The 26,194-nt window shown below is 37.8% G+C and overlaps 1 protein-coding gene across 1 annotated transcript; it reads right to left on the bottom strand.

Annotated features, from left to right (window-relative positions):
- Bud13 (BUD13 spliceosome associated protein) lies at nt 1-23,580 on the bottom strand. The gene is made up of 10 exons (XM_076843733.1): nt 23,436-23,580; nt 20,885-20,975; nt 17,222-17,306; nt 13,547-14,428; nt 11,781-11,998; nt 9,691-9,796; nt 9,187-9,325; nt 8,727-8,911; nt 8,425-8,506; nt 1-710 (listed from the first exon to the last, which is right to left on the bottom strand). Exons 1-10 carry the CDS (start codon nt 23,576-23,578, stop codon nt 617-619), a joined length of 2,025 nt encoding a protein of 674 aa, XP_076699848.1. The 5' UTR covers nt 23,579-23,580; the 3' UTR covers nt 1-616.
- Nucleotides 23,581-26,194: the final 2,614 nt, after the last annotated feature.

Genomic DNA, 26,194 nt, shown 5'->3' with positions numbered 1-26,194 from the left:
CATTTATTTTGTTTTATATGGTATGAGGTAGGGATCCAACTTTATTTTTGCACACAACAAGCCAATTTTCTGAGCACCGTTATCCATCTCTTTCCCACTAATTTGTGACACTACCTTTATCACACACCATGTTTCCAATATTTCTGGGTCTAGTTTTATACTTATTTCCTGTTTTCTCAAAAAAAGATGTGTCACTGATGAAGTTACTCACATTGTTTTCCAAATTAATGAAAAATCCAACCATTCATTACTCCCAGGGATTCAATATTAGCTGGAATTCTTCCCCAAACATAATACCCAGGTAGGAAATTATTTTAAAAAAATAAATGTATGTTTATTAAAATAAGAAAAATCCTAGCCAAGAACAAACTCTGGGATATAGAAATCACTGCTTCCATGAAAGCTAGCCACAGAGTGTGTTGACACACCTATGAAGTCCAGGTGCCTCAGTCCAAAGATCAGGTTTTGAATATTCTTCTGTGGTCAAAACTGGCATTTGACAAGTTGCTGGTCTGTGTGGACCATGACTGTGTGCACAGACAGATGTTACAGCTGGATTCTGGCTGTCCTATGCCCACTACCACAATCCACAGCACCCCATCATGCCTCAGAGAAGTTACATATCCTCAACACTCCATTTGTAGGCAAGTTCTTCCACTGCTTTCTTGCTGGCAAGCCTGGCAAAGCGCTTCTGTTCAAAACCATTGGATCTGAAATCAAAAAAGACATACTCATCACCCAGAACACTAAACTGGACATGTATTTTAAAAGAAAAAGAACAGTTCACAATATAATGAGTAGGAAGGAAAGTAAAGAAGTTATGTGAAAACATTTAAGGCATATGCAAAAGAATCAAACAGACAAAATACACAATTTCTTCTCTTCTTAGTCCTTGTTCAAATCCTTCTCTACTCTTTGACAGCTATTACAGCATTTCAAGACCCAACTCACTCTCCACTGATGTCCACCATCATGTTTTTTCCATTCATTAACTATTTATTGAATTATCCTCAGATACTAGGCACTGTAGGCACTATATGAAAATGGGTATGACACAGCACCTATCCTGTTGAACTCACAGACTAGTGTGGATGAGACAGACATTTAAATAATAATCAAAATAAAGGCATAAACTGTGATAGAAATATGCATGGGGTTATCACAGCAATAGAAATGGGAACTTCAGTCAGCTTGAGGGAGGTATGGTAAAAAAGTGACATGAGGGATGGACAAGAATGGTCAGGAGAAGCTTTGTGGGAATGGTCCCTAAGCTAAGTCTGAAAACAGAGCAACTTAACCAGAAGACTGGAGATGGAAGGCAGGGGACCGAAAAGTCAGGAGGTCATTTCAGGACAAAGTACAGTATAAACAAGAGCAAAGATACAAAAACAATAAATACTCTCATACTTGCAGGAAACCAAAACCAAACTGGTATGGTTGGAGCCTAAAGTTTGACAAAGGGAGAATCCTTGAGTCCACGCTAGAAAGGTAGGCAGAGGCCAAATCATACCAAGCTTTAGAACATGGTAAAAAGATAAGTTCCATCCAGAAAGGATGGGTTTAAAGCAGAAGCATAAATGACATTTCAACGAAATCACTCTGAAGATGATCTGAGGCAAGAAGGTCACTGAAGGGCATAGGCAACAAACAATGAAAGCAATGACAAGGAGGAGGACATGGATGGCAAAATTATCAGTACTTACTGAGTCATTAGATACAGAAGGATAAAGAAACAGGAGCTAAATTTGCCTCACTGGTTAATTATTGAGTGACCAGATGAATGACACTGCCACCAATCAGGAAAGAAAGCACAAGAGCAAGAGCAGGCACAGAGTAGGAGAAGCTGCAATGAGTGCAGTTTTAAAGATGTGGCATTTGAGGGGCCTCAAGTGCATATCAACAGAAGAACCTATCATGAAACTAGATACCCGAGATTGAGCTAAAAATACAGATTTGAAATCATGTACATATAGGGGGTAGTTGGAAGGTCTGACTAGGCAAGATTCATTTAGAGAGAACATATGGAATTATAGAAGCAGCTCTGAGAAACATTTAAGGGGTACACAAAAGAACAGAAGCTTGCAATGGCAGCCAAGAAGAATGACAAGTGAAAAGAATCAGGGGTAGGTGTCATGGAAGCCAATACAAGGGTGAGTTTTGAGAAGACAGTGAATAGGCCTCGAATCTCTTCTAATTACTAAGCATTCTCTCAGTCTTCCTATCTAAATTCATTCTGTGTGCACATGCACTTGCACGCAAATGTGCTGGGGACTGAACCTAGGATCTGTGCATGTTAAGCAGCCCTCAACCACTAAGCTATACCCCCATTCCTTCTTATCTAAACTACTTTGGGGGGAATGGGGGATTGAACTGGGGGGCACTCGACCACTGAGCCACATCCCCAGCCCTATTTTGTATTTTATTTAGAGGCAGGGACTCACTGAATTGCTTAGCGTCTCACTTTTGCTGAGGCTCGATTTGAACTTGTGATTCTTCTGCCTCAACCTCCCGAGCAGCCGGGATTACAGGCATGTGCCACCTTGCCCAGTTTATCTAAACTTCTTGAAAGAGCCTGTCTCCATTCACTGTTTCCATTTCTTTGCTTTTCAATCATTCCTTAACATATTAGAACCTGGCTTTTATTTCACTCGCTTTCAGGAAATGGATGACATTCCCTTGTTGCCAAACAATTCCTCCTTCCTTTTCCGCATATCAGTCCCCCAGGTCCAACCATCTTATCCCCTAACCATTTTCCCACTTACTCCTTACTAGCACCGTCACAGGTCAGGCCTTCATCACCTGTAGCCTGAGCTACTCCAACAATCTAATATTTGTTCTACTTCCAAACTGGTTTCTTCCACATACTTCCCATTGCTGCCATATTGATTTGTCTATCTAAAATGCAGGGCTGCTTTTAATGCTCCAATGATTCCCCTTGCCTCTAGGGTGTAGAACATGCTCCTCAGAAAGGATTCCAAAGTATGACACCGCCCACCTCTCCATATATCTCACACAATTCCATTTCACACTTTATGCTACACAACTAGTAAACTGTTCATGATCCCACCCCATAAACCATGGTATTCCCCATCCTCCTGACTTCGAACTGTGAGATCTTCTTCCTTAAACATCCTTCCTTTCTTTTTTATCTTGGCTAATAACTGACATCCTGTAAGACAGCTCCTCTAGGAAACATTCCCTGACCACATCCTCCCAAGGCTAAATTTACTTTTCCTTTGTGCTCCCAAAGCACCTTGAAAATCCTCCAAAGTAATACTAAACAAGAAGCATTTAAAATTACCTGTCTGCTTCCACAGATAGAAGGTGAGCTCCTCAGATCAGGACCTTTCTCTCACTAATAGTGGAATCCCTGGCACCTAGTACATAACTGTTAAAAGTTATAACAAGCATCCTAAGGGATAAGTGGGGTGAGTAGTGGAAAGCTTTAGGAATCAGGAAAGCTTATTATGAATGGCACCATCTCCAATCTTAGAAACATGTATGGTATTCTAGAGCACTAGGAAACCACTAATTTTTGTTTTTTTTTTTTCTTTTTGGTACCAGGATTGAACACAGAGGTACTCTAAAACTGAGCCACATCTTTATCCTTTTTTACATTTTATTTAGAAGCCAGATGAATGACACTGCCACCAATCAGGAAAGGGCTCACTGAGTCATGTAGGGCCTCACTAAGTTGCTGAGGCTGGCTTTGAACTTGCGATCCTCCTGCCTCAGCCTCCTCAGTCACTGAAATTACATGGATGAATCACCATACCTGGCTTTAATTTTTGTCTTGAAAAATAAATACTTAAATAATTAAAAATAATATGATCATGTAAAAGACATGAATAAATCAAATCCTAAGCAAAATCAGAAAACAAACTGAAAGAGAACTCATAGTGGTAAGAGCTATAGATTCAAGAATCAGGAGTCTAGGGCTCTAATTTCAGCTTTAGAAGGTGAGCTGCAAGAGTCTAAATAAATTGCTTATCTAGCTGGTCCTCAGTTTCTCCATAAGTAATAGAGGATAGCTTCATTGATTTTATGGATCTTTCTGACAGCAACATTCTATAGATCGGTGGCAGAAATATTCTCTAGTATGGTCCAAAAAGAGATGAAACTATAGAAGTTAATGCAACAATAAACAATCATGACTGCTAGAGCACTTGCCCAGTGTGTGCAAGATACCGGGTTCCATCCCCAATACTGAAGAAGGAGGAGGAAGAGGAAGAAGAGGAGGAGGAAGAGGAGGAGGACAGATGATCAAAATGCAATGTCAAAGGAATAAAAGGAGGAATCTCAGAGAAAACAAAACATGAGAAATAGAGAAAAGCAACTGGGAAAGATGAGAATGAAACACCAATTTAAAAAAAAAAAAAAAACCTTAGGTAAGGAGGAGTTCTAAATTTTGAGTAAGAAAAATAAAAATCCAAATATATAAACAGTATAGAAGGCATATCTTTAGGCAATATCTATAGAGTTATAGCTATAAGAAGATCTATCTCTGGCTATATAGAAAATTAGTATTCTGAAAAATCTTCCAGTTACCAAACAAAGAGCCTATATACAGTGAACTGCAAAATAAAGTAGTCAGCTAGACTGAAATCATAGCCACTCTAAGGATATGTGCCAATAAGAGAACTGGAGCCTTGGGTTTTAATGGTAGCCTAAGGGAGAAAAGATAATGCCTAAGGCCCACAGAGGGTGAGAAGGTGGACTTCAGTTACTGCAGAATAATTTAAGCAGACTAACCTACTCTCAAATAGCAATTATAAAACCTGGATAAAGTAAACAAGTATTGGAAAGTATTTGAAGGTATGAAAGAGTGGCCAAAAGTGGACGAACTAGATGGAAATCTAAAAATGAGAAGATATTTAGGAATCTTTTTGCCAGAGGGCAATCTCTCCGCTGCTCAGTTCAGAGGCCAAACGCTATAGGCTTACTGGCTTGAGGTGTCAGTGCAAAGTAGCAGAACATCTACAAAATTAGAGAGAGGTGGATCCCAGAAGGGTAGGAAATGCAAAAGGGATAAACTCCACTTCTCTATACACAAACTCCACCCAAATCCTTAGCTAACCATTATACTACACACATACAGAGGTCTCATCATCAACTTGATGAAAAAGTAGCCACTAGAAAGTGAAAGAACTAAGCAGAGATTCTGGCTACTGTCTACTGCAAAAGAGAGAGTCCAGAGTTCAAATATGTCCATGTTAACTGTCTTCTACAATAAAATTCAACACACTTCCGAGTAATATAAGAGAAACCAAAGTCTCTACAATTTATCATTCATATAATACCAGCAACAATTTTAAAATTCCAAAAGTGTAAATAAACAGAAAAATATGATACATATTCAAGAAAAAGTTAACAGAAACCAAACCTGTGGTAAATCAAATATTGTGAATAGAAAACAAAACTTCAAAGCACTAATTTTAAGTATTCTCCAGATAGAAGAAAATGTCCCATGATGAATGAACAGATGGGAAATCACAGCAGAGAAATACAAGCTATCAAATTGAAATTCTACAGTTGAAAAATACAATAAACCAGGTAAAACAAGAAAGTGACTGATAGAAAATTAAAAAAAAAAAAAATCATGATACAAGTGATCTGAACACCATTAATTAAATTAAAAACACCATTAAATACCACCGAAACCTAATAGATATTAGTATTATAATAATAACTGCAGAATATACATTCTCTTCAAGTACAAATGAAATATTCACAAGGTAGACAACATACCGGGCCATAAACCACATCTTAATAAATTTCAAAAGGTCAAAATTAATTAGAGTCTGTCCTCTGAGCAAAATGGAATTAAATTAGAAATCAATAGCAGTAAGATATCTAGAAAAGTTGAAATATTTGGGATTAAACAATGCACTCCTAGATAACCAATAGAGTAAAGAATAAACCAAAAGGAGAATCAGAAAATATTTTGAATAAAAGCCAACATACAATTTTGAGGGGGAAAAAAAAAACTCAGCAAACTAGGAATAGAAGGAAACTTTCTCAATTCGATAAAGGATATCTACAAAACACCTACAATATATTTAATAGTAAAAGACTGAATGTTTTCTTCCTAAGAATAGGAATAAGGCAAAGAAGCCTGTTCTTACTACTTCTAGTTAATACCTTCACTGGAAGTGCTTACAAATTCAACAGAGCAAGAAAATGAAACAGAAGACATCCAAAATGCAAAAGAAGTAAAACTATCTGTATTTGAAGATGTCATGATCTTTTAGATATAAAATCTAATGGGATCTACAAAAAAGATACTGTACAAAGTGAGTTTTACTTCAAGGAAAACAACTGAAAATATCTGTTGCCAAGGATAAAATTCAAGCTTTCAAATGTAGATTAGAATTTATAACCATCACCAAGAACTCTTTTTTTTTTTTTTTTAAAGAGAGAGGTGTGAGAGAGAGAGAGAGAGAGAGAGAGAGAGACAGAGATAATTTTTAATATTTATTTTTTTAGTTTTTGGCGGACACAACATCTTTGTTTGTATGTGGTGCTGAGGATCGAACCCGGGACCGCACACATGCCAGGCGAGCGTGCTACCGCTTGAGCCACATCCCCAGCCCCGACCAAGAACTCTTTAGCTTTCCATTATTTAAAGACTTCTGTGATAAAGTCAGAGATGATATTAACAGGAACAATTTTAATATTGTATAATGAATACATATCAATATTTGGAAGGTTTATAAAACTCAACAAACCAATATTTTTCAAATGACCAGTGAACATTATTATAAAATCATACATGAGTAAAAAAATCAAAGTATAAAAAAGATCAAAATGGATTTTAATGAGACAGTATAAAAAGTTCTTTGAAAGGGTTTTAGATTCCACTTAACTAACCTGAAAAGAACTAGTACTTATTGAGCTTTTGCGCAGTATCAAAAATATAATACACCTTTCCTTTTCTATTACTTCTGTATGAGGCTGAATTTTCTTCCTATACTTCAGCTTACATAAAATAGACAAATGCAGAATCCAGCTGTCTACTATTAAGCCACTAATTAATGAAATTTGCAAAAATGTAGATAAATGCCATCCTTCTGTTTTTCAGTTTGGATAATGTGGCTATTTTGTTTAAAAAATATAGTAATTATATTAATACTTAATGGCTTTTACTAGCTTATAGAGTGAATTAATAAGAACTTTTTTAAAAATATCTTTTTTAATTTATTTATTCATTTTTATATGGTGCTAAGAATTGAACCCGTGGCCTCATGTGTCCTCACACGTGTTGAGGCAAGCACTCTATCCTTGAGCTACAACCCCAGCCCATAATAAGTACTTTTTAAACAGTTCAGTTTTAATTTCCATTTTACACAAACAAAAGCTTTCTGGGATGTTCAATAAATTTTACATTTTTACACAAACAAAAGCTTTCTGGGATGTTCAATAAATTTTTTTTTTTTGGTTTTTGGCTATACTAGGGCTTGGTGTAAGCTAGTCAAGTGTTCCACCACTGAGCTACATCCCTAGCCCTTTCCATTTCTTATTTTGAGACAGGATAAATTGTCAAGGCTGACCTTGAACTTGTGATCCTCCTGCCTCAGCTTCCCAAGTAGCTGGGATTGCCAGTATACAGTACCATACCTGGCTGGGCCTCAATAATTTTTAAGAATGTCAAGAGATCCTGAGATTTAAATATGTGAAAATCATTGTTTTAGATGTTAGAATGCTTTTAGTAGACAAGAGGAGATGGGATCCAATATGTAAACAGAAGTGACTTTTTAGACAGAAGTCTATAATTTATATATCACAACAGACGGGAAATTAAAATATATGCGTAGGTGAATAGAGAAGTCTAGGGATCTCTGAGACATTACCAGTACTTACTCCTAAGACAATTAAGAGAATTAAGGTTCAAGCACTGGGCTGGGATTGTGGCTCAACAGTAAAGTGCTTGCCTAGTATGTGCGAGGCCCTGGGTTTGATCCTCAGCACCACATATAAATAAATAAAATAAAGGTATTGTGTCCAATTACAACTAAAAATAAATAAATAAATAATTTTTTTTTTAAGGGAAAAAAAGGTCCAAGCACTATGTTTTAAAGATATAATGTATAGAAGGCTCTGGACAATAATTATCACTCATCCCATCTAAACGTTAGAAAAAACAAAAAGGGATCGATGTCCAAAGCACAGAGTATCCTATCTTGACCATTTCAGTTGTTTGTCCAGAACTTAAAAAGTATTGTGAAAAAGAAAGAGGAGGGGGAATGTTACAAGCATGAGAAATAGAATTTGTGGACCTCAGAAATAGAAGCAGGCAAAGTACATATCATTCACCTTAGGATTACAACACAAAATGATGATGAATAAAGAGTGGTTTTAAAAGAATAGTAGGGAAAGTTAGGGTGAGGTGGAAGACAAAAATTAAAATGTAGGAAATAGGCCTACCTGTCCACTCCATCCCAGCGATATCCAGGCCAGATATTGAATCTGTTGGGAGGAGGTGCTGGGCCACTATAGCGAGGTCTCACTAAAGAGAGCAATGAGAAAAAAGTTGTTAGTTACCTATATATTCAGAGATGAATAGAAACAGGGAAAAAAACTCTATATAGAAAACCCTACTGTGTTGAATCTAAACTCCCAGAAAAATATGAAGAATTTTAAATTGTACTGAAAAACCATCTTTGCACATAGACTCTATCTTCAGTAAGACACTTCCATCCAGCTCTGATAATTCCCATTAGTCTCACCTTTCTTATTCTTGTTTTCCTTGGCCTTATTCTTCTTGATGAAGTTGGCCATGGGGTCCCCCTCTCTTTCTTGTTCTCTGAGCATCCGATCCAGGTCTTCATCATCAATATAGCGGGCCAGAGGCTTCTGCATCTCCTTCATTGCGTCCTCCACATTTTGTTGCTGTTGCCGGCTCTGGGCAAGCCTGGGCAAAAAAGAAACATCCTATTTGACAATTCCACTCTTACACTGAGACAGACCACAATGCTACATTTAGAGAACCTTGGTTTTGTAGTAGCCTAGGCCAAATAATAAAAAAGGTAAAATTCCCAGAATCCAACTGGAAGTATGGAATATATCAGCCTCTTGGTAAGGAAATTCAGCAGATTGAATGTCCCTTCCTGACAACAGCTTTAAAAAGCAGAAAATGACTTGTTTCAGTCACTGCTGTTTTGTTTTCCCTTTCAGTGGTACCCTTACCCTTTTCCCCACTGGGCATACAGCTCATCTCTCTCCGAGTCCTTCTCTGCTTTTCTCCTTTGCTCTAGACGTTCCAGTTTCAAATTCCTCTTCCGACCAGACTTGTCACGAAATACAGTTTCAGCAAATTGGAATTCAGCTACAAAGGAAAATTATACTTTTTAAGATAAATGCCAGGTATCAAAAGGCTAATATTTAGGAACAACATTCTATCAGATGCAATCAACTGCCTTGGATTTGTGATCCAGTTTAAGAACTTTTGCAGTCTTCCCCCCTCCCACTAGTTCCTACCAACACTGAGGTATATATTGAGGATGGTCCTGAGAACTGACATCTTCTACGAAGAAAAGTATCACTTGGACCTACCATAGATTAAAATATGCATAATAACCAGAAATGAAATCTAATAGCAATTAAATTTAAACTATCAGAATCAATAAGCCATATTTAAAAAGAAGAGAAGCTACATGAACCTAGTTGGACTCTACACTTCAACAATTTTACCTTCAAAAGCCTTGGTTTCCTGGTCCTGTTTCTTGAGCTCCTGCTGCTCTTGTTGTATGTCAGTTAACACCAACCCAGTTTTAGCCCCAGAATACATGTATGCAGCCTGTGCAATGGAAAAGGGAGCATCCAATATCAATGAGACAATGTAGCAGTAGGCTCCATGGGTCTACAAAATTAGTTGCATTTTTGTCCATGATCAACAATAACCAAACCAAAAACTCCAGCTTCACAGTTTGATTACTGACCATAGGATTCACAACACAGAAAAGAAATAAGACCTAATTCCAAGGAAAATTTAATAGTACCAACAAGTTTAAGAGTAAACAAACACAAACCAACAATATATTAAAGGAGGGGCTAAGCATTTGTATTTCCAACTTTTCAGTATATAAACTGCACACATGAAGATTCACTTTCAGGTCACCTAACCAGAAACTTGTATCAACCTCTGCTCCAAAAGACACTGCACTGAAAAAATACTCCATTTAAAGTACAAATTCAAGTAAACCTAAGATCATCAAGCAAGGACAATAATAGAAGATATGACCAAATGAAAATTTTCTACTAATCTTCACTTTGCATCAAGCTAAACTCGAAGGTACAAATGGAGTACGTATTATATCATTACATCCATAAACAATTACATTTGATTAATATCAGATTATGTATGTACTAAATAACACATAAAACATCAAAGGGTTCAACTGAAATAGAGACCTTACTTTGTTCCTCTAAAGAAAGTTAGGCACAGGCTGGTCTAACCAGCCAGGACCAATTTCTCAGTCTTCATCAGAGGAAATTTACCTGAGCAAGTCTGCCATGAGAGAAACATGTACACCATAGGCTATATTGTTCTGTTTTTTTTTTTTTTTTTTTTTAAGTTGCCAATAGATCTTTTATTTTATTTGTTTATTTATACGTGGTGCTGAGGATTGAACCCAGGGCTTCACACATGCCAGGCAAGGCTCTACCACTGAGCTACAACTCCAGCCCCCGCCCCCCATTCTGTTTTTTAACCAACTCATAAGTGCGATTCCTTTACTACTACTAGTGTTCTTTACAATACAATTACACAGGGTTCATGTGGGGTTTTCTTGTGCTAATTTATCAAGTTTTATTAAGGTTTAAAACAAAATTGACTTCCCAGACAATATAATTTATAAAAGTAATTCCATATTTTAAGTGCTTCTATATAAAGACAGAATAGAGACCTGGATCCAGAGCTCTACATACAAAGGCCTACAGTTCACTTTATAATAAATTTATAATGATAAATCATCAATATCAAATGCTTACTTTGTTGTACAGTGCTATAAGTTTTACTTCCACCAACTCATTTAATTCTTACAAATAATTTTATAAAGTAGATTCTAGCATTACCAACATTTTATGGATGTAGAAGCTGAGGCTTAGAGTTATCAAGCATCTTGCCCAAATTTCAGAGATAATTAGAAGCTGGATTCAAATGTGCAATTAGTCTGACACAAGGTTTGTTGTCCTAATTCGACTCTGCAAACAACCATCCTCATTTTGTTCTTAAGAAAACAGGAAGCCAGGTGCAGTGGCACATGCCTATAATACCAGCAACTTGGGAGACTGAGGCAGAAGGATTCCAAGTTCCAGGCCAGCCCCAGCAACTTACCAAGACTCTCAGCATCTTAGCAAGACCGTCTCAAAATTTAAAATAAATAAATAAATAGGGCTGGGGATGTCACTCAGTGGTAAAGTGTTCAGTCCAAGTTTTTCTGGAACTATTAAAATGAGATTTGTGGAATTATAAAGCCAAAAAGGCTGAAGCCTCTTGGAGAATCTGGTGCTGAGCATCTCTAATTCAAAAGCCTAAAACCCAAAATGCTCTGAAATCTGAAACTTTCAAAACATCATGCTTTGTGTTTACAAGTCTGGGCTATTATAGCCAGTCCTGCCCTCAGAGAGAAAGAAAGCTTCAGGAGACCCTTTAACTAAGATTTTCTATACTATACCAGAACCTACCCCACTTTTTCTCTGGCTTGATTCTCTTTGACTGATATAAAGTTAAATGAGAGGAGTTTCTCTGAGAAAAGAGTATGATATCTGGAAATCCCTACCTTCTTTCCAGGAGGCTGACTCCTTCGAGGTGGAGAGAGATCAGAATCAGAAGATTTGGTCCTCCGTTTTCTTCTTGGTGGAGAGAGGTCAGAATCAGAACTCCGGTGTCTTGGTCTATTCCGTGGAGGTGACAGATCTGAATCAGAATCCTGGTGCCCTGAACTTTGTTTATGCCGTGGAGGAGAAAGATCTGAATCAGAGGCTTTCCAGTAGTCACCTGGATAGGAAGAAGATCCAGTGCATGATTTTGATGTCTCCTAGGTGACATATATGAAATTTCCTAGATTGGAAAAAGAGCCTAAAAATTAATGAATAAATTATGGCATAGCACTCAATGACAGAGCACTTGCCTAGCATGCACGAGGCCTTGGGTTAGATCTCAAACAAAACACAGAAAAAAAGATAACCCCCTTTACCAAGCTAAGGTACAATATTTATTTGGTACCCCTGTGAGGAACTATTACTAACCAAAACATAAGTATGGATGGATGACAGGGAAGAACAAAGTCAGTGACAACTTTAAAAACTAATAGGCAGAATGAGGGGTTCTATTACCAAGTAAATAGTAACTAGCAACTGTGCTAAGTTTATGAGATCTTAATACACTCATCTGTGGTACCCCCATCCCACCCAAGGAAACAGGTAAGACAACTTGGAGTCATCTCTCTCTGGTGTGGCAAAAGCCAGGAATACCTAGAATATATTCTGACATTCTCACACTAAAGGATATGGAAGTATTTTAATTTAAACTTAAAATTGTACTTAGGAACAAATGAAGTAAAAATTTCATCATACAAGCTTAAGTTCTAGATAAAAACATCACAAATCACCACCACCACCACCCCCTCCAAAAAAAAAAAACAAAACTGCAATATGTCTCATCAGTCTGAAAATAATCAGACCTTCTGACCTAGTAAATCAACTTCTTGGCTTTCTAAGAGACCTATATAGAAGCAATTAGATTTCTAGGAAATCTATACAGACCCAGATAAGGAAATATCCAAAAAGGGACAATAGTTTAAACATAAGGATATTCATTAAAGGATTACAAAAACTAAAACTAAGAAATAACCATAAATATGCACTATTAGGAACAGACTTTGGGGGGTCTTTTTGTTGTTATTTCTTCTGGAATTGTTGGGGATCAAACCAAGGTCTTGCACATGCTAAGCAAGTACTCTACCACTGAGCCACATCCCCAGCCCTTTTTTGATATTACATTACATGTGACTAAACCTGTACACATGTAATGTAAGGGAAATTGTTAAGTCAATTTATACAACATAACACCATTAAAAATTACAACAACACAGAGGTATTTTTAGACCTGAAGATTATGTTAAACAAAAAGAGTAGTCAATATTATATATGAGATATATTTTGCACAGCAGGAGTCAACTACATCAAAAATGCATCCCCAAAAAAAACCCAAAGACTCTGGCTACAACACTAGTCATGACTGCCCGAGTGACAGGATTCTGTATCACATTTTTTCTGCTTCATTATATATTTCTATATATTCTAAGGTTTCTGCAAGAAATATGTAGTACTCTTATATAGGGTAGGGAGAGTAAATAACATGACATATAAATATTTCCCTTCCCATCACTGTAATTTTTCAATTCCCTTGAGCTCAGCCCCTCAACTTTTTAAAACTCTTCCAAAGAAACCTATTTGCATAAAGCAAATTCCAATAAAGCAAGTAAAGATCTAAAAGAAAGACCCAAAAGAATTAAGCCCCTCCCAGGGGCAGTCAGATGCTCACCTTTAGAATCAAGTGGCTTCTTATCTCCATAATGGGCTTTCGTTTGTTTTTTTCGTGGAGGAGAGAGATCCGAGTCACACTCATGTTTGATGTTCTTTGAGAGTGATGGATGAGAGGGTCCTGGCCCCTTCTGGTGTGGAGAAGTCTTACTGGAAGATCTTTCTGGAGCTTTATTACTTTTAGTTCTGGGCAGTAAATGAGCAACATTAGTTGCCAAATCAGGGGAGTCGTGGTGGGCCCTCCTGGGATGCCTTGTGTCTGAGGAGTCAAAAGTTCTCCTACTTTGGGATGTATCAGGGGAGTTGTTACAGGCCCTTCTGGAGGAAGAGATACCTGAGGAATCATGATGGACTCTCCTAGGAGATACACCTGAAGAATTATGATGAGGCTTTCTGGAGGGAGAAGGATCTGGAGAAACATGATAGGCCCTTCTGGGGGGCGAAGTATCTGAGGAGTCATGGCGGACCCTCCTGTTAGGAGTTATGTCTGAGTCATCACAGGCTTTTCGTGGGGGAGACAGATCTGGAGTATCATGACGGCCCCTCCTAGGAGGAGATGGATCTGGAGTATCATGACGGCCTCTCCTAGGAGGAGAAGAATCCGGGGTATCGTGACGGACCCTCCTAGGAGGAGATGGATCCGGGGTGTCATTATAGGACCTTCTAGGAGGAGATGGATCGGGGGTATCATGACCAGCCCTCCTAGAAGGAGATGGATCCAGGGTATCATGATGGACCCTGCCAGAGGGAGAGGAATCCGGGGTGTCATGACGGGCCCTCCTAGGAGGAGATGGATCTGGGGTGTCATGACGGATCCGCCTAGGAGATGGGTCCAGAGTGTCAAGATGGAAATGTCTATGTGAGGGTACGTCTTCACTGTAACCTAAACACAAATAGCAAAAAGTCAGATTCTCACAAATGCTCGGTCCACCCCTAACACCCAAAGTTTCAAAAAATGCCCCAACAGCACACATCTCAAAACTACTCAGAATGTTCAAAAGGTCTGCACAGCTCTCTTGCTTAGTGATAACAAACCAGCACTCATGGATATCTTGAGAATAACTCCTCTTATTTGCCTACCACATCATCAATTTGTAAAGCATTTTAAATATACTTTTTATATTATAACCTGTAGGGTAAGCATGGCAAGTATCTTTGTTTTACAGACATTTTTTAAAAAGGCTCATGCCAGGCACAGTGGCGCACACCTGTAATCCCGGCAACTCCGGAGGATGAGACAGGAAGATCAAGTGTTCAAAGTGGCCTCAGCAACTTAGCCAGGCACTTAGCAACTCAGCAAGACCCTGTCTCTAAATAAAATATAAAAAATGCCTGGGGATGGGGCTCAATGGTTAAGAACCCCTAGGTTCAATCTCAGTACCAAAAAAAAAAAAAAAGAAACAAAGAAAAGCCTCTAAGTGATTTCTTAGGGTTTGTTTATTCATTTGTTTGTTCTGAGATACTAGGGACTGAACACAAGAATGCTCTACCAACAGAGCTATATCCTCAGTCCTTTCTGTTTTTTATTTCAAAGACAGGATTTCGCTAAATTGCCAAGGCTTGCCTTGAACTTTCGATCTTCCCGTCTTAGATTCTCCAACAGCTAGGATTACAGTTGTGTGTCACCACATCTGGCTAGGAAGTAAATAATTTCGTACCTAAGGTCACAGCTACCAAGAGGAAAAGACAAACTAGAACCCCAGTCTTCTAATCCAATTTCTTTCCCAAATCGTTTTTGTGCATAGTTCCCAGTCAGTGGCTCCTAGTATGTATTTAGTCTAATTTATAGTTTGTATTCAGTCTTCATTCAAAAGGCCAAGTGACTAAACCTGTGCACATCAAAATGAAATGCTATTAAATATTTAACCCATGTCATTGTGCTCCTTATTAACGGGGGGGAACCACCAGAAGAAAAAAAAAGTATTTACTGATCATTTGTGTGCTAATGCTTTACATTACTTCATCCAATTCTCACAAAAAGCCAAGGGGATAAATATTGTTATTCCCATTTTATAGATGAGGAAGTTGATAGTCATATAGTCAGAAAGACTAAATAATTTACCAAAGTCGTACTGCTAACATGTGGTAAAGGAGTAAACACTCAAATCCAGATCTACTTGGCACCAGAGTTCATATGAAATCTTTAAAAATACATAGTTGAAAAAATAAGTTGTTTGAGACCATCAACTTTCAAAGGTCTCACAGAATGAAATGTTTATAGCAACTGGGACATTTCTAAATTTCAGCTCTTCCATTCCCCCTATTTCTTAACATTGAGTTCCATGGCCCAAACACAAATAAAAAGTATGTAGGACCCAATGAATACTTATTAAATGAATGAATTAAACCAAGTCAGCTCCTTCACTTTGGGGAACAGGCCTATCTGATTAGAATTCACTCTAAAGAGTAAAGGACTGATGCTAGTGGAGAAACTGACAATAACCTAATCCATGAACTTGATAACTGACAGGATAATTATAAAAAGGGAGTACAGACAGAGATCAGTGAGGATATTTTCTATAATAAGATTGGGATGGAGTACTGCAACTGCAGGTGAGGCAGAAGAAAAAGGATTCTGTGTATGTGCGTGTGTCGGGGTTGGCGGGGGGTGCACATGCACCTATTTGTTTTTCACTTCTGAGACCTGTAAATATAGAGACCAGAATATTCTTCCTGGAAAAAGTATTATGGAAAAAATGAAAATACAACTATAGGAAAAGGCAGAATATTCACTACATGTGAAAAGGAACAAACATCAGCAGAGTTAAACTATTATACAGAAACAAGATCCTGTCAGGCACATCCCAGTGACTAGGAAGGCTAAGGCCAGAAGATTACAAATTTGAGGCCAGCCTGGGCAACTTAACAAAAGCAAGAATCATATGTCTATCAACAAATATTTATTTACTTAGTCATTTTTTTTAATTGGTTATCTTTGAATTTTTTTGTTGTTCTAATTAGACATATGAGAAAGTAGAATGCATTTTGACATATTGTACACAAATGGAAAAGAAATATTTATTAAGGGCACCTCGTTATGCTAGGCAAAGAGAATACCATGGCAAATAAGAAGTCTTTGCCCTTTGTGAGCCAAATTAAACCTTTTCTTTTAAAAAAAGAGGAAAAAGAAGAAGTTATCTCTGCCCAGACAGATATGAACCAATTCTTAAGAACTGTAAAAAAAAAAAAAAAAAAACTTTTTAAATAGGAAGTTAAATTATGAGCCTAGAGAGCAGGTCTAGAGTAAGCAAGAAGAGGAGAATGCACTATAAAATGCCAATATTTAAGGGAAGAATGGAGAAATTTACTAAAACAAATCAAAAGGACAAAAACATTGGTACTTGATCCATACATGGGTTGCTTCATTCTAGAAAAGGAAAGAAGCATTTGAACTCTCCCAACTCTGTTCCTCAGGGTGCTGAAAGATCTTCAAATGAGGACCTTCTGACCTCAGCAGCCCTAATACAAAAATATAAGAGCAAGAGGGATACCCAGTCTCCAACTTCCCATGTCTAATTACCTCTGAAGAAGTCCTGTTTTCTTTTTCCCATGATACTTTTTAGGATCAATGACACACTGAAACAAACTATGCGTTCCTCTAAAAATAAAAGTTCCCAGAAAAGAAAGACCTATCTTATAAATGGGAAATTTAGATTCATGTTTTGTTGTAACTCACCTCCCAAAAGCTTCCATTTGGCACTGGAACGAAAGGCCTCCATCTGCTTTACTTCTTCTGGCCGCTCATCCACAAACTCAGCCACCTACGGAGTAAGGACCTATGTTGAATAAATTCAATCTGTAGCCAGAGAGTTCCACCATCTTCAGAACCTGAAATTATAGCCACTCCCATTCCCAACATACACAGTGCACATATACCCATGAGAAGTGATCTTAAAGAAGCATACAGTGGTCCTCAAATGTTTGCTCCACAAACATCCAATTGCCACTGTACTGGCTTAATTGTAGGTTTTTCCCCAACTAGTCAATTTCCCTTCAAAGGTTCATTTCTTTCATTACAAGCCTCTTTATTAACCCTCCAGATACACAGCTGCCACTTGTACACTAAAATTAAATTTCTTCTATACTTTTACATTCAGAGTAAAAAAACAGGCTGCCTCACTGCCATGTCTATCACTAATTAAGAATTTTGGGCCCTTATGAGACCTTCCTTATTATGGGTTGTCATGATACTAGTTCTTCTTGAATACAACCAAAGGGAGCAATTGATATGTACACAGAATTATATAATTTTTACAGGATTAAAACCATATTTGATATCCTCCATACTGCCAAACAAATCAGAATCTTCTCCAAAGTATCCCTAATAAATGATTGCTTGCCCTATCCCTCCCTGACAGGAAACTCACTGACCAGGAGCTCATTATCTTACAAGGAAGCCCATTTGCATTTTTGCAGTGTTAGAAAATTCTTGGTTTTATTATTTTTATTGATCCACCCTCTTGTAACTTCTTTTCCTCAATCCTAATTCTGACCTCTGATGCAAGTGATCCCCTTTCCACATGAAAGAGTTTCAAAGATGGCTCTCTAATAAATTCTAGTTACAAAGTAGCAACTACTTGGGAGGCATTGTGTTTTGTACTTATATATCATCTCACTCATTTCTCACAATAACCCTGCAAAGAAAGACTTTAGGACATTGACCAGCAAACTGTGACTCGTAGTTAAGTAACTTTCTCAATGTCACAAGCTAACAAGTTGTAAAACTAGAATTTAAATCCAGGTCATAATTCCCCTCTACTACTTCTCTTCTCCCAAAATCCTACTATCATTCTTCACATAACTTTGTTTTGAGATCGTTCTCTGGGCATGGACAGCATAGGCTTTCAGGATGAACTAAAATCAAAATCCCCAGCTCTGCCACTTAACATCTGTGCAATCTTTGGCAAATTATTCCAAGCCTCAGTTTCCTCATTTGTAAAAGCAGGACTCAAAAGAATCCTATGAGGACTGAATGAGATTACTCATGAAAGCTTAGCAGAACTCAATACATGGTAAGTCCTCAAAAAATTATATCTACTACTAGTTATTCTTATGTGCCAGTGCTACCATAGTCATCATAATTATTTTTAACATTATTGGTGATGGTGGTAGTGATCTTACAGAAACAAAATGAATTCAATAATAAAGATTTGTTTTAATCAGTGCAGGGAGTACTGTGCTGAAAACCTCCTTTTTTAGGGTTTTGAGCCATCATAAAAGCAAAAGGCAATATTATAAAAGAAAATTAATAGGCTTTATTACAGAAAAAATAAAACTTCTTATAAAAAAAATGAAAGGGCAATGATAAAACATCCTCTCAATATTATTACATAAATACTAAATAAATCAATATAAGAATCAAAATTTCAATTTCCTAAAAATTAGACAAAGAGGAAATTCACAAAACACAAATGCCCAAAAAACATATGAATAATTACTTATTTCAGTAGTATTGAAAGAAACTAAATACCATTGTTCACCTACAATATTGGTAGATTGGCTGTTGCTTTTGTTGTTTACCAAAAATTATTGAAGACGTGGGAAACCCAGCATTTTCATATACCCCTAGTGGGAGAGTAAATTGGTAACAGCTATTGGAAAGCAATATGGGAATACAGCTCTAAAGGGCCATTCCCTCTGACCCCTTAATTTCATTTTATAGAAATAAAAAAAAAAATGGATTCCTAAACTTCTTTATAAACAAGAGATTTATCAAACCAATATAATATTTTAAAGCTGGGGGAAAAAAACCCATGTGTCCAGTAAATAGGACAGGTTAAAATAAAAACATTTAGAACTACTTTGCAACCATTAAAAATCAAAAAGAATACTTTAAAGTCTAACTAAAATATCTTCAATATTAAGTGAAAGTGTAGGCTCCAAAACTATTTGTACAATATAATCCCATTTGTGTACGAAAAAATAAATAAAATGCAAGGATGTATAATCTATAAGGAGAAAAAAACCTGAAGAGCTACACATCCAAATGTTAGCAGTTGTCTCCAAATGGACACAGTACAAGTGATTATTACATTCTTTTTAATACTTTAAGCTTTCTTATATCCCAAAACATTCTATAATAAATGTATATTGCTCTAATAAAACAAATGCTGTAAATATTAGATTTGAGTGATCTGACTAAAATTAAATTGGCTCCTTATGATCACTATTTCACTTATAATTACTAACAAGCCATCTTTTAAAAATCCATTTTAGAATTTCACTGGGAACTTATACTGCCCTGGAATCCATCTTTACCATCTTTTAATATAATACAGCCTATCAACAGCTTTCTTTTTTACCTGTTTCTCAGAAATTATCAGCATTGGTTCCATGAATATACTAATGGGAGGTTACTGGTCTATGTTTTCCTCCATCTGGCTCTTATTCATCCTTCAAAACTCAATTCAGATCCTTACTCTTTCATGACTCCCAGTGGAATATAAAATGCCCTATTTCCCCTTTGCTCTAATGGTGTTTGCTGCCTATATGGAATTTATTTTATTGTTTGAAATTATATGAAATACAGCCTCTCATTCTAGAATATAACCTCTAAAGTACAAACAGTATTTTCTATTCATCTACAAATCTCCAGTACTTAGGCAAGAGTACCCAATTTTAAAGCTTAGTTAAATCAATGAACAAAATGAGCAAATAAAAATTTTCCTCTAATAGAATCTAAACATTGTTTTAAGGTAGATTCCAACAAACTGAACCATGGATAATACTAATTATGGGTCAGTCAACATGTTGAGGAGTTCCGCCTCTCTCTTTGCTCATCCGCAGGCTGATAGAGCTTCCCATAAATAGAGGAGTCAGTGTATAGATGCTCCTCAACTTAAAATGTGGTTACATCCATTTAAACCCATCATAGGTTGAAACTATCTCAAGTCAAAAATATATTTAATAATATATTTACACCTAACCCACTGAACATTTGAACTTAGCAACACAATATACTGTAGAGGATTGCTTAATTCTCTTTGTGATCACATGGCTGACTGGAAGCTGTGGTTCTCTGCCATTATCCAGTATCATGAGATAGTATCATACATGAATAGTGCTAGGCCAGGAAAAAATCAAAATTCAATATTCAAAATTCAGTTTCTATTTAACATATATCACTTTCACAACACTGCAAAGTAAATAAATTAAAAAGTTGGAACCATATGCATAAGCATCGTGAAAAAAGACTACATTTAAAAGGTCTTTGGAAAATGTCACCTCTTCTCTCTGTGCTCAGCTTCCTTCTCTATAAATATATCCTGCAATGGGAAGCAAATGAGAAGCTTACATCATTTCAAAGTGCTGACAATAGGTATAACCAAGAAATACATACCACAGGCAAATCTCCATCATCTTCTTCCTCCTTTTCTGGTTTAGTGTTGGAGATAGCTGTCCAACTCACATCATCATCAACAATCCGCATTCTAAAAGGGAACAATAAATAGATCAAAAAGGAACAGTCATTCTGGGATGCCAACCTAAAGAACGCTTATTTGTTAGGTTTAGGATAAGCTTCAAAATCCTGCACAATCTAGTCTTTGTCTATATGGACTTCATCCCTTGCCACTGCCCCCTCAATTCACTACTAGTCATCTTTTGATGCCTGAAATAAGCCAAATTCCTTACTATGTCAGTTTTCACAAATGCAGTTCCTTCCCTCTACCTGACCTACTCTTCTCATTCTTTACCAGGCACTCTTACTCATTCTTCAGGTCCAAGCATAAATATAATTTCCTTGCACATATCTTCCTTGCCTACCCTCTTCCCACTCTTAGACTAAAAAACTTCTATTACACCCTTGGGATACTTTCATTATATTTTTCCAAAATAATGAAATCAATTACTTGTATAAAGCCTGTATTCTCTAAGCTTCATTAAACTGGGACCAAGGTGTTCTTATTCACAGAGATATCCTCAAAACCCTTCAATAACTGGCATAATAGCTGCAATCAGTCCTCTATATCAATGGTTCTGCATTTGCATTCAACCAACCACAGACTGAAAACACTCAGGAAAAAACCTCATCTGTATTGAGTACGTAGAGACTTTTTGTCACTATTTCCTAAATAATTCTGAACAACTACTGACATTGCATTGACATTGTATTAGGTACTATTAATAATCTAAAGATGCTCTGATATATAGGAAGATTTGTGTAGGATATATATAAATGTATCCTACATTTACACAAGAAACCTGAATATTCATGGATTTTGGGAAACAATCCCTGAAGATACCGAGGAATGACAACATTTATTAAATATTTGTTAGACAAACAAACTGTGATGGGAAAAGTTATTATTTGAAAAGTTAGGGGCACTTGAGAAAACAACTCTAATCACAACTATTTAACATTAAGTAGTACTGTTCAATTTTAACTCTCATTTTAAAGATTAGGAAACTGAGACTCAAAGAGATGAAATATTTTGCCAGTAGCAACAAAGCTTAATAAAGTGGCACAGATATGATTCAAGCTCTGATATGGACGTGTTGATTCCAAAGCTCAAACTATTTTCATAGCATGGCATTGCTCCCAAAGAATACACAACAAATCAGAGGAGAAAGAAAACAGAAAGCAAGAATAAAGCAAGAATCAAACCAGTAAAGAAAACAGACTAGTTGTGGAACTATTTGACTTTACTGGGTGTATTAGTTTCCTAAGACTGCCCATAACAAAGTACCACAATCTGGATGGCTTAAAATGACAAAAATGGCTGGGCAGCAGTACACACCTGTAATCCCAGCAACTCAGGAGGCCCGGGCAGGAGGACTGTAAATTCAGGCCAACCTCAGCAACGTAGGGAGGCCCTAAGCAACTTACTGAGACCCAGTCTCAAAATGAAAAATAAAAATGGCTGGGGATATAGCTCAATGGTGAAGTGCCCATAAGTTCAATCCTCAGTATCAAAAAAAAAAAAGACAAATGTGTTTTCTCACAGTTCTGAAGGCTAGAAGCTGAAATCAAAAATCAAATTAAAAATCAGGGTGTCTATAAAAGGCCATGGTCCCTAGGAAGCCTTCTGAGGATGAACTTTACTCATTCAGTTTATGGTTGGTAGTCCAGGCAGACCTTGCTTGGATTGGCTCAGCTTAAATACAATCCAATTTCAGCTCCCACATACACATGGCCATTTTCCCTGTATGTGAAAAACTTCCATCTTCTTAAAAGGACACTAGTCATACTGAATTTAGTACCCATCTTAATAAGGTATAATTTCATCTTAACTGATCACACCTGCAAAGATCCTAGTTCCAAATAATGTCATTTTAAGGTTCTGGACTAAGGAGAATTTGGGGAAGGGGGTACTATTAAACTAGTACGCTGAGTCACGAAATTTTCTCATTTGAAAATGAGAATAATATCATCTACTTCTGATAGTAAGTTAAGTTCAAATATTTCAAATTTCTCAGGTGCCTGGCTCATTACAAGTGTGTAAATGTTTCCGTCAATGATAACATTTAATAGTAACAAGACACGATCATGGATGGGTCTTCGAATCGGGATAAGAGTCCCTAGGATTTAGGAACCCCCACAGGCAGGGCCCTAAATATCCAAGCACAGAAGCTTTGAACTAGCTAGAGTATTTTCGGAGGCACGACGTTCAATCTCTAGAGGACGGAAGGCTACAAAGGCGGGAAAAAAAGGAAGTTACAGTCTGGCTTTAACACATGCAGCTGCTCAGAGGCGCTAGGTGTAAGCCGGGAGGAGGCAGAGGCCAGGATAGCCTGACGCAGTCCAAGTGGGACCCCGAGCTTAAGCAGGGGTCGCAGCGCAATGAGACTGACGCGCCGGCAGGATGGAGGAACCGGGAGGCGGAGGGCGGAGTTGGGAAAGGTGAGGGGGCGGCGAGCTGTCACAGGCCCCGCCCCTGCCAGGAACTCACCCCTTGCCGCCAACCCCGCCAGGTTTTGGCCGCTTTTTACGCCGCTTGCGACCAGACTCGGGAGCCCCGTCGATGCCTGCATCTGCCCCAGACAGGTAACGCTTCAGATACTCAGCCTTGGAGAGCGGCGGAGCTGCCGCCATGGCAGCGGCGAGGGTGGGTATACGGCTTGGCGCTGGGGACAAAATTCCTGAACGCGAAACCGACGGCGGTGGCCCAGTAGGTGGAGCCAGAAGCGGAAGTGATGGAGTAGGCTTGGAATTGCCAGTCTGACGAGTGAGATGTATTTCAGTGTAAAGAGAAAGGTGCACGCCTCCAGTATCCGCTCCACCACACAACCTTGTTTCTTCTTTGCCCTTCCATCCGTTCATCCATCCGACGCACAGCGCTGTCCTAGCGTGAGGCCACAAATCGATCTAAACAAGACCTGTCCCCAGAGGCTTCAGTGAAGAATGTAGGTTCTGGAGTTGCAGCAGATCCAGATTTGAATACGAGCACATAACTTCCTAATTGGACCTCGGGCAAGTTTTTTAACAAAATGGGGAGAACTCAGAATGGTTGTGAGGACTAAAATAATATTACTGTTCCACTTTGAGCTATTTTTACTAGTTATAAACATCTTTGGGTGGACTGGAATCTGCTCCAGTAGGCTTCCAGGTACTATTTGAAAGAGAAAGTCAGAAACTCAGAATTCAATATAATGACTCTAAAAATGTGTAGGTTTCTAAAACATGTGTAACTTCCCCCACGTTTGATATTATTGGTAGCCATAGTTACCTCTTGAAGGAAACTATGTAAAATGTTGCCAATAAAATGGACATGGAGGGAACAGAGTTGTGTCTCAGTGGTAGCTTGCTTGCCTTGCACGGGTGGGGCACTGAGTTCGATCCTTAGCATCACATAAATAAATAAAATAATAAAATAAATAAAATAATAAAGGTATTGTGTCCATCTACAACTAAGAAAAAACTTTTTTTTTTTTTTTTCTAATGGACATGGGCTGGGGATATAGCTCAGTTGGTAGAGTGCTTACCTTGCATGCACAGGGTGGACACGGGACTGTTTCAGCATAGCAAATAAAGAAAGCTGGAAACGGAATTCTAATATTCAAGTTTTAGTGGAAAGGCAAACTTTTCTTCTGTAAGGAGTTAAGAGCTTTATCTTAATTAGCTTATTTAACCCTCACAATTAATCCTCAGGCAATTTTGTTATCCTGTTACAGATGACAAAACTGAAGCTTGGAGAAGTGCAGGAAATTGCTCAACTTCACACTTGCTAAAACATGATTCTTGGGGGCAGAGGATAGCCAAATGTGCAAGAAGAATCCACTTTTTTTTCTGAAGTAAAATATTGGAGCTCTTTTTTGTGTCATGTTTAAAACTTTGCATTATTTTCGGCTATTTGTCAAGTAGGCACTGTCATACTTTATTTTTCTTTAAATATTTACTTTTTAGTTGTAGTTGGACTCAATATCTTTATTTTATTTATTTATTTTTATGTGATGTTGAGGATCGAACCCAGGGCCTCACACATGCTAGGCAAGTACTCTACCGCTGAGCCACAATCATACTTTAAAAATGAAGACTCCCCTCTTGGGATGCATGTTCAAAAACATTCTTCACTTATCTAATACAAACAGGCTTGGAGATCACTGCCTTGAAGCATGTCTTTGGGTGATGTTTGTGATGCTGAGAATTGAACCCAGAACCTCACTGCAATTGGCAAAGCACTCTACCAGTGAGCCACACCCTCAGCCCAAAGCAGGAACATTTAACTACTGGGCTATGCTGGGTGGCTATAGCATAGCCCAGAAAGGAAAGCAGGATAGGTCTCTTGAGGGCTTGTGAGAAGGAGACACTGGACAGAGACAGAGACACTGGACACCTAGCTAGAGGGCCCCAAAGTTCTCCAGAAAGCTGACTTGACTTCATGTCCAATTTGGTTTATCTTAAACTGAACTGAAATGTCTCATTTTTCTGCTTCACTGAAAATCGGCAGTATACTCCCTATAGCCTCATCAGTCCATCTCTTTCTTGTTACTGTCTTCTTCAGTTCCAACCATTTCACCCACTGACAGCCTTAGCCTGATACTACCCAACCCTACAACACAGGGCAGTGAAGCAGGATCAGATTAGTATGTGCCCAGTGGCAAGGCCTGAGCTCTGCTGTCTCCCTGCAGTTATAATAATAAATACAGTAATTATAGACTTGTGCTAAAAATATTCAGAATGCAGGTTTCTGAGTCTGACTGGCATGAGTTTGAAGCCTGCCTCAAAAAGCTACACTTCCTTCTGGAAATTACCTAACCTTGCTAAGGCTGTTTCCCTATCTGTAAAATGGGCATAATTTGTTTACTTGTAGCCACTTTTTCCCAGAAAGAACTTAAAGTAGACTTTAGAATTTTTGTGAGAATTCTATGAGAGAACATATTTATAAAGTACTTCACAATTACCTCACTTATTCCTCATAAAACCCCTAGGAAGCAGATGTCACTAGTATCCCCACTTAATAGACCAGTTAACAGAAGCATCAAAGTTACCAAACTCAACTCCAACACACAAAATAAGCACGGGCTCTTTTCACAGTTGTAAACTACTTTGCTGTTAAGAGAAATATATAACATTTTAAAAATAAGAATAAAGTCAAGTACTCTTAAATACTACTGGCCTATGAATGTTCTGATGTGCGTATGCTAACACACAATGGGTTGGGAAAGAGAACAAAAATTCATTGGAGTAGACAACGAGGGATGAAGGGAA

Source organism: Callospermophilus lateralis, chromosome 2, assembly GCF_048772815.1.
Source record: "Callospermophilus lateralis isolate mCalLat2 chromosome 2, mCalLat2.hap1, whole genome shotgun sequence".
Classification (NCBI taxonomy): domain Eukaryota; kingdom Metazoa; phylum Chordata; class Mammalia; order Rodentia; family Sciuridae; genus Callospermophilus; species Callospermophilus lateralis.
The sequence above is the reverse complement of the archived record's forward strand: the minus strand, read 5'-3'. Positions and strand labels throughout refer to the sequence as shown.

Bases quoted from the DNA above. Each gene is read 5' to 3' on its own strand.
- Bud13 (XM_076843733.1), bottom strand. From the start codon at position 23,578: ATGGCGGCAGCTCCGCCGCTCTCCAAGGCTGAGTATCTGAAGCGTTAC. The intron at 9,326-9,690 runs GTAAAATTGTTG...TTTCCTTTGTAG, and splicing joins GGAAACCAAGGCTTTTGAAG to CTGAATTCCAATTTGCTGAA. The intron at 8,507-8,726 runs GTGAGACTAATG...TGCTCTCTTTAG, and splicing joins GGAAAACAAGAATAAGAAAG to TGAGACCTCGCTATAGTGGC.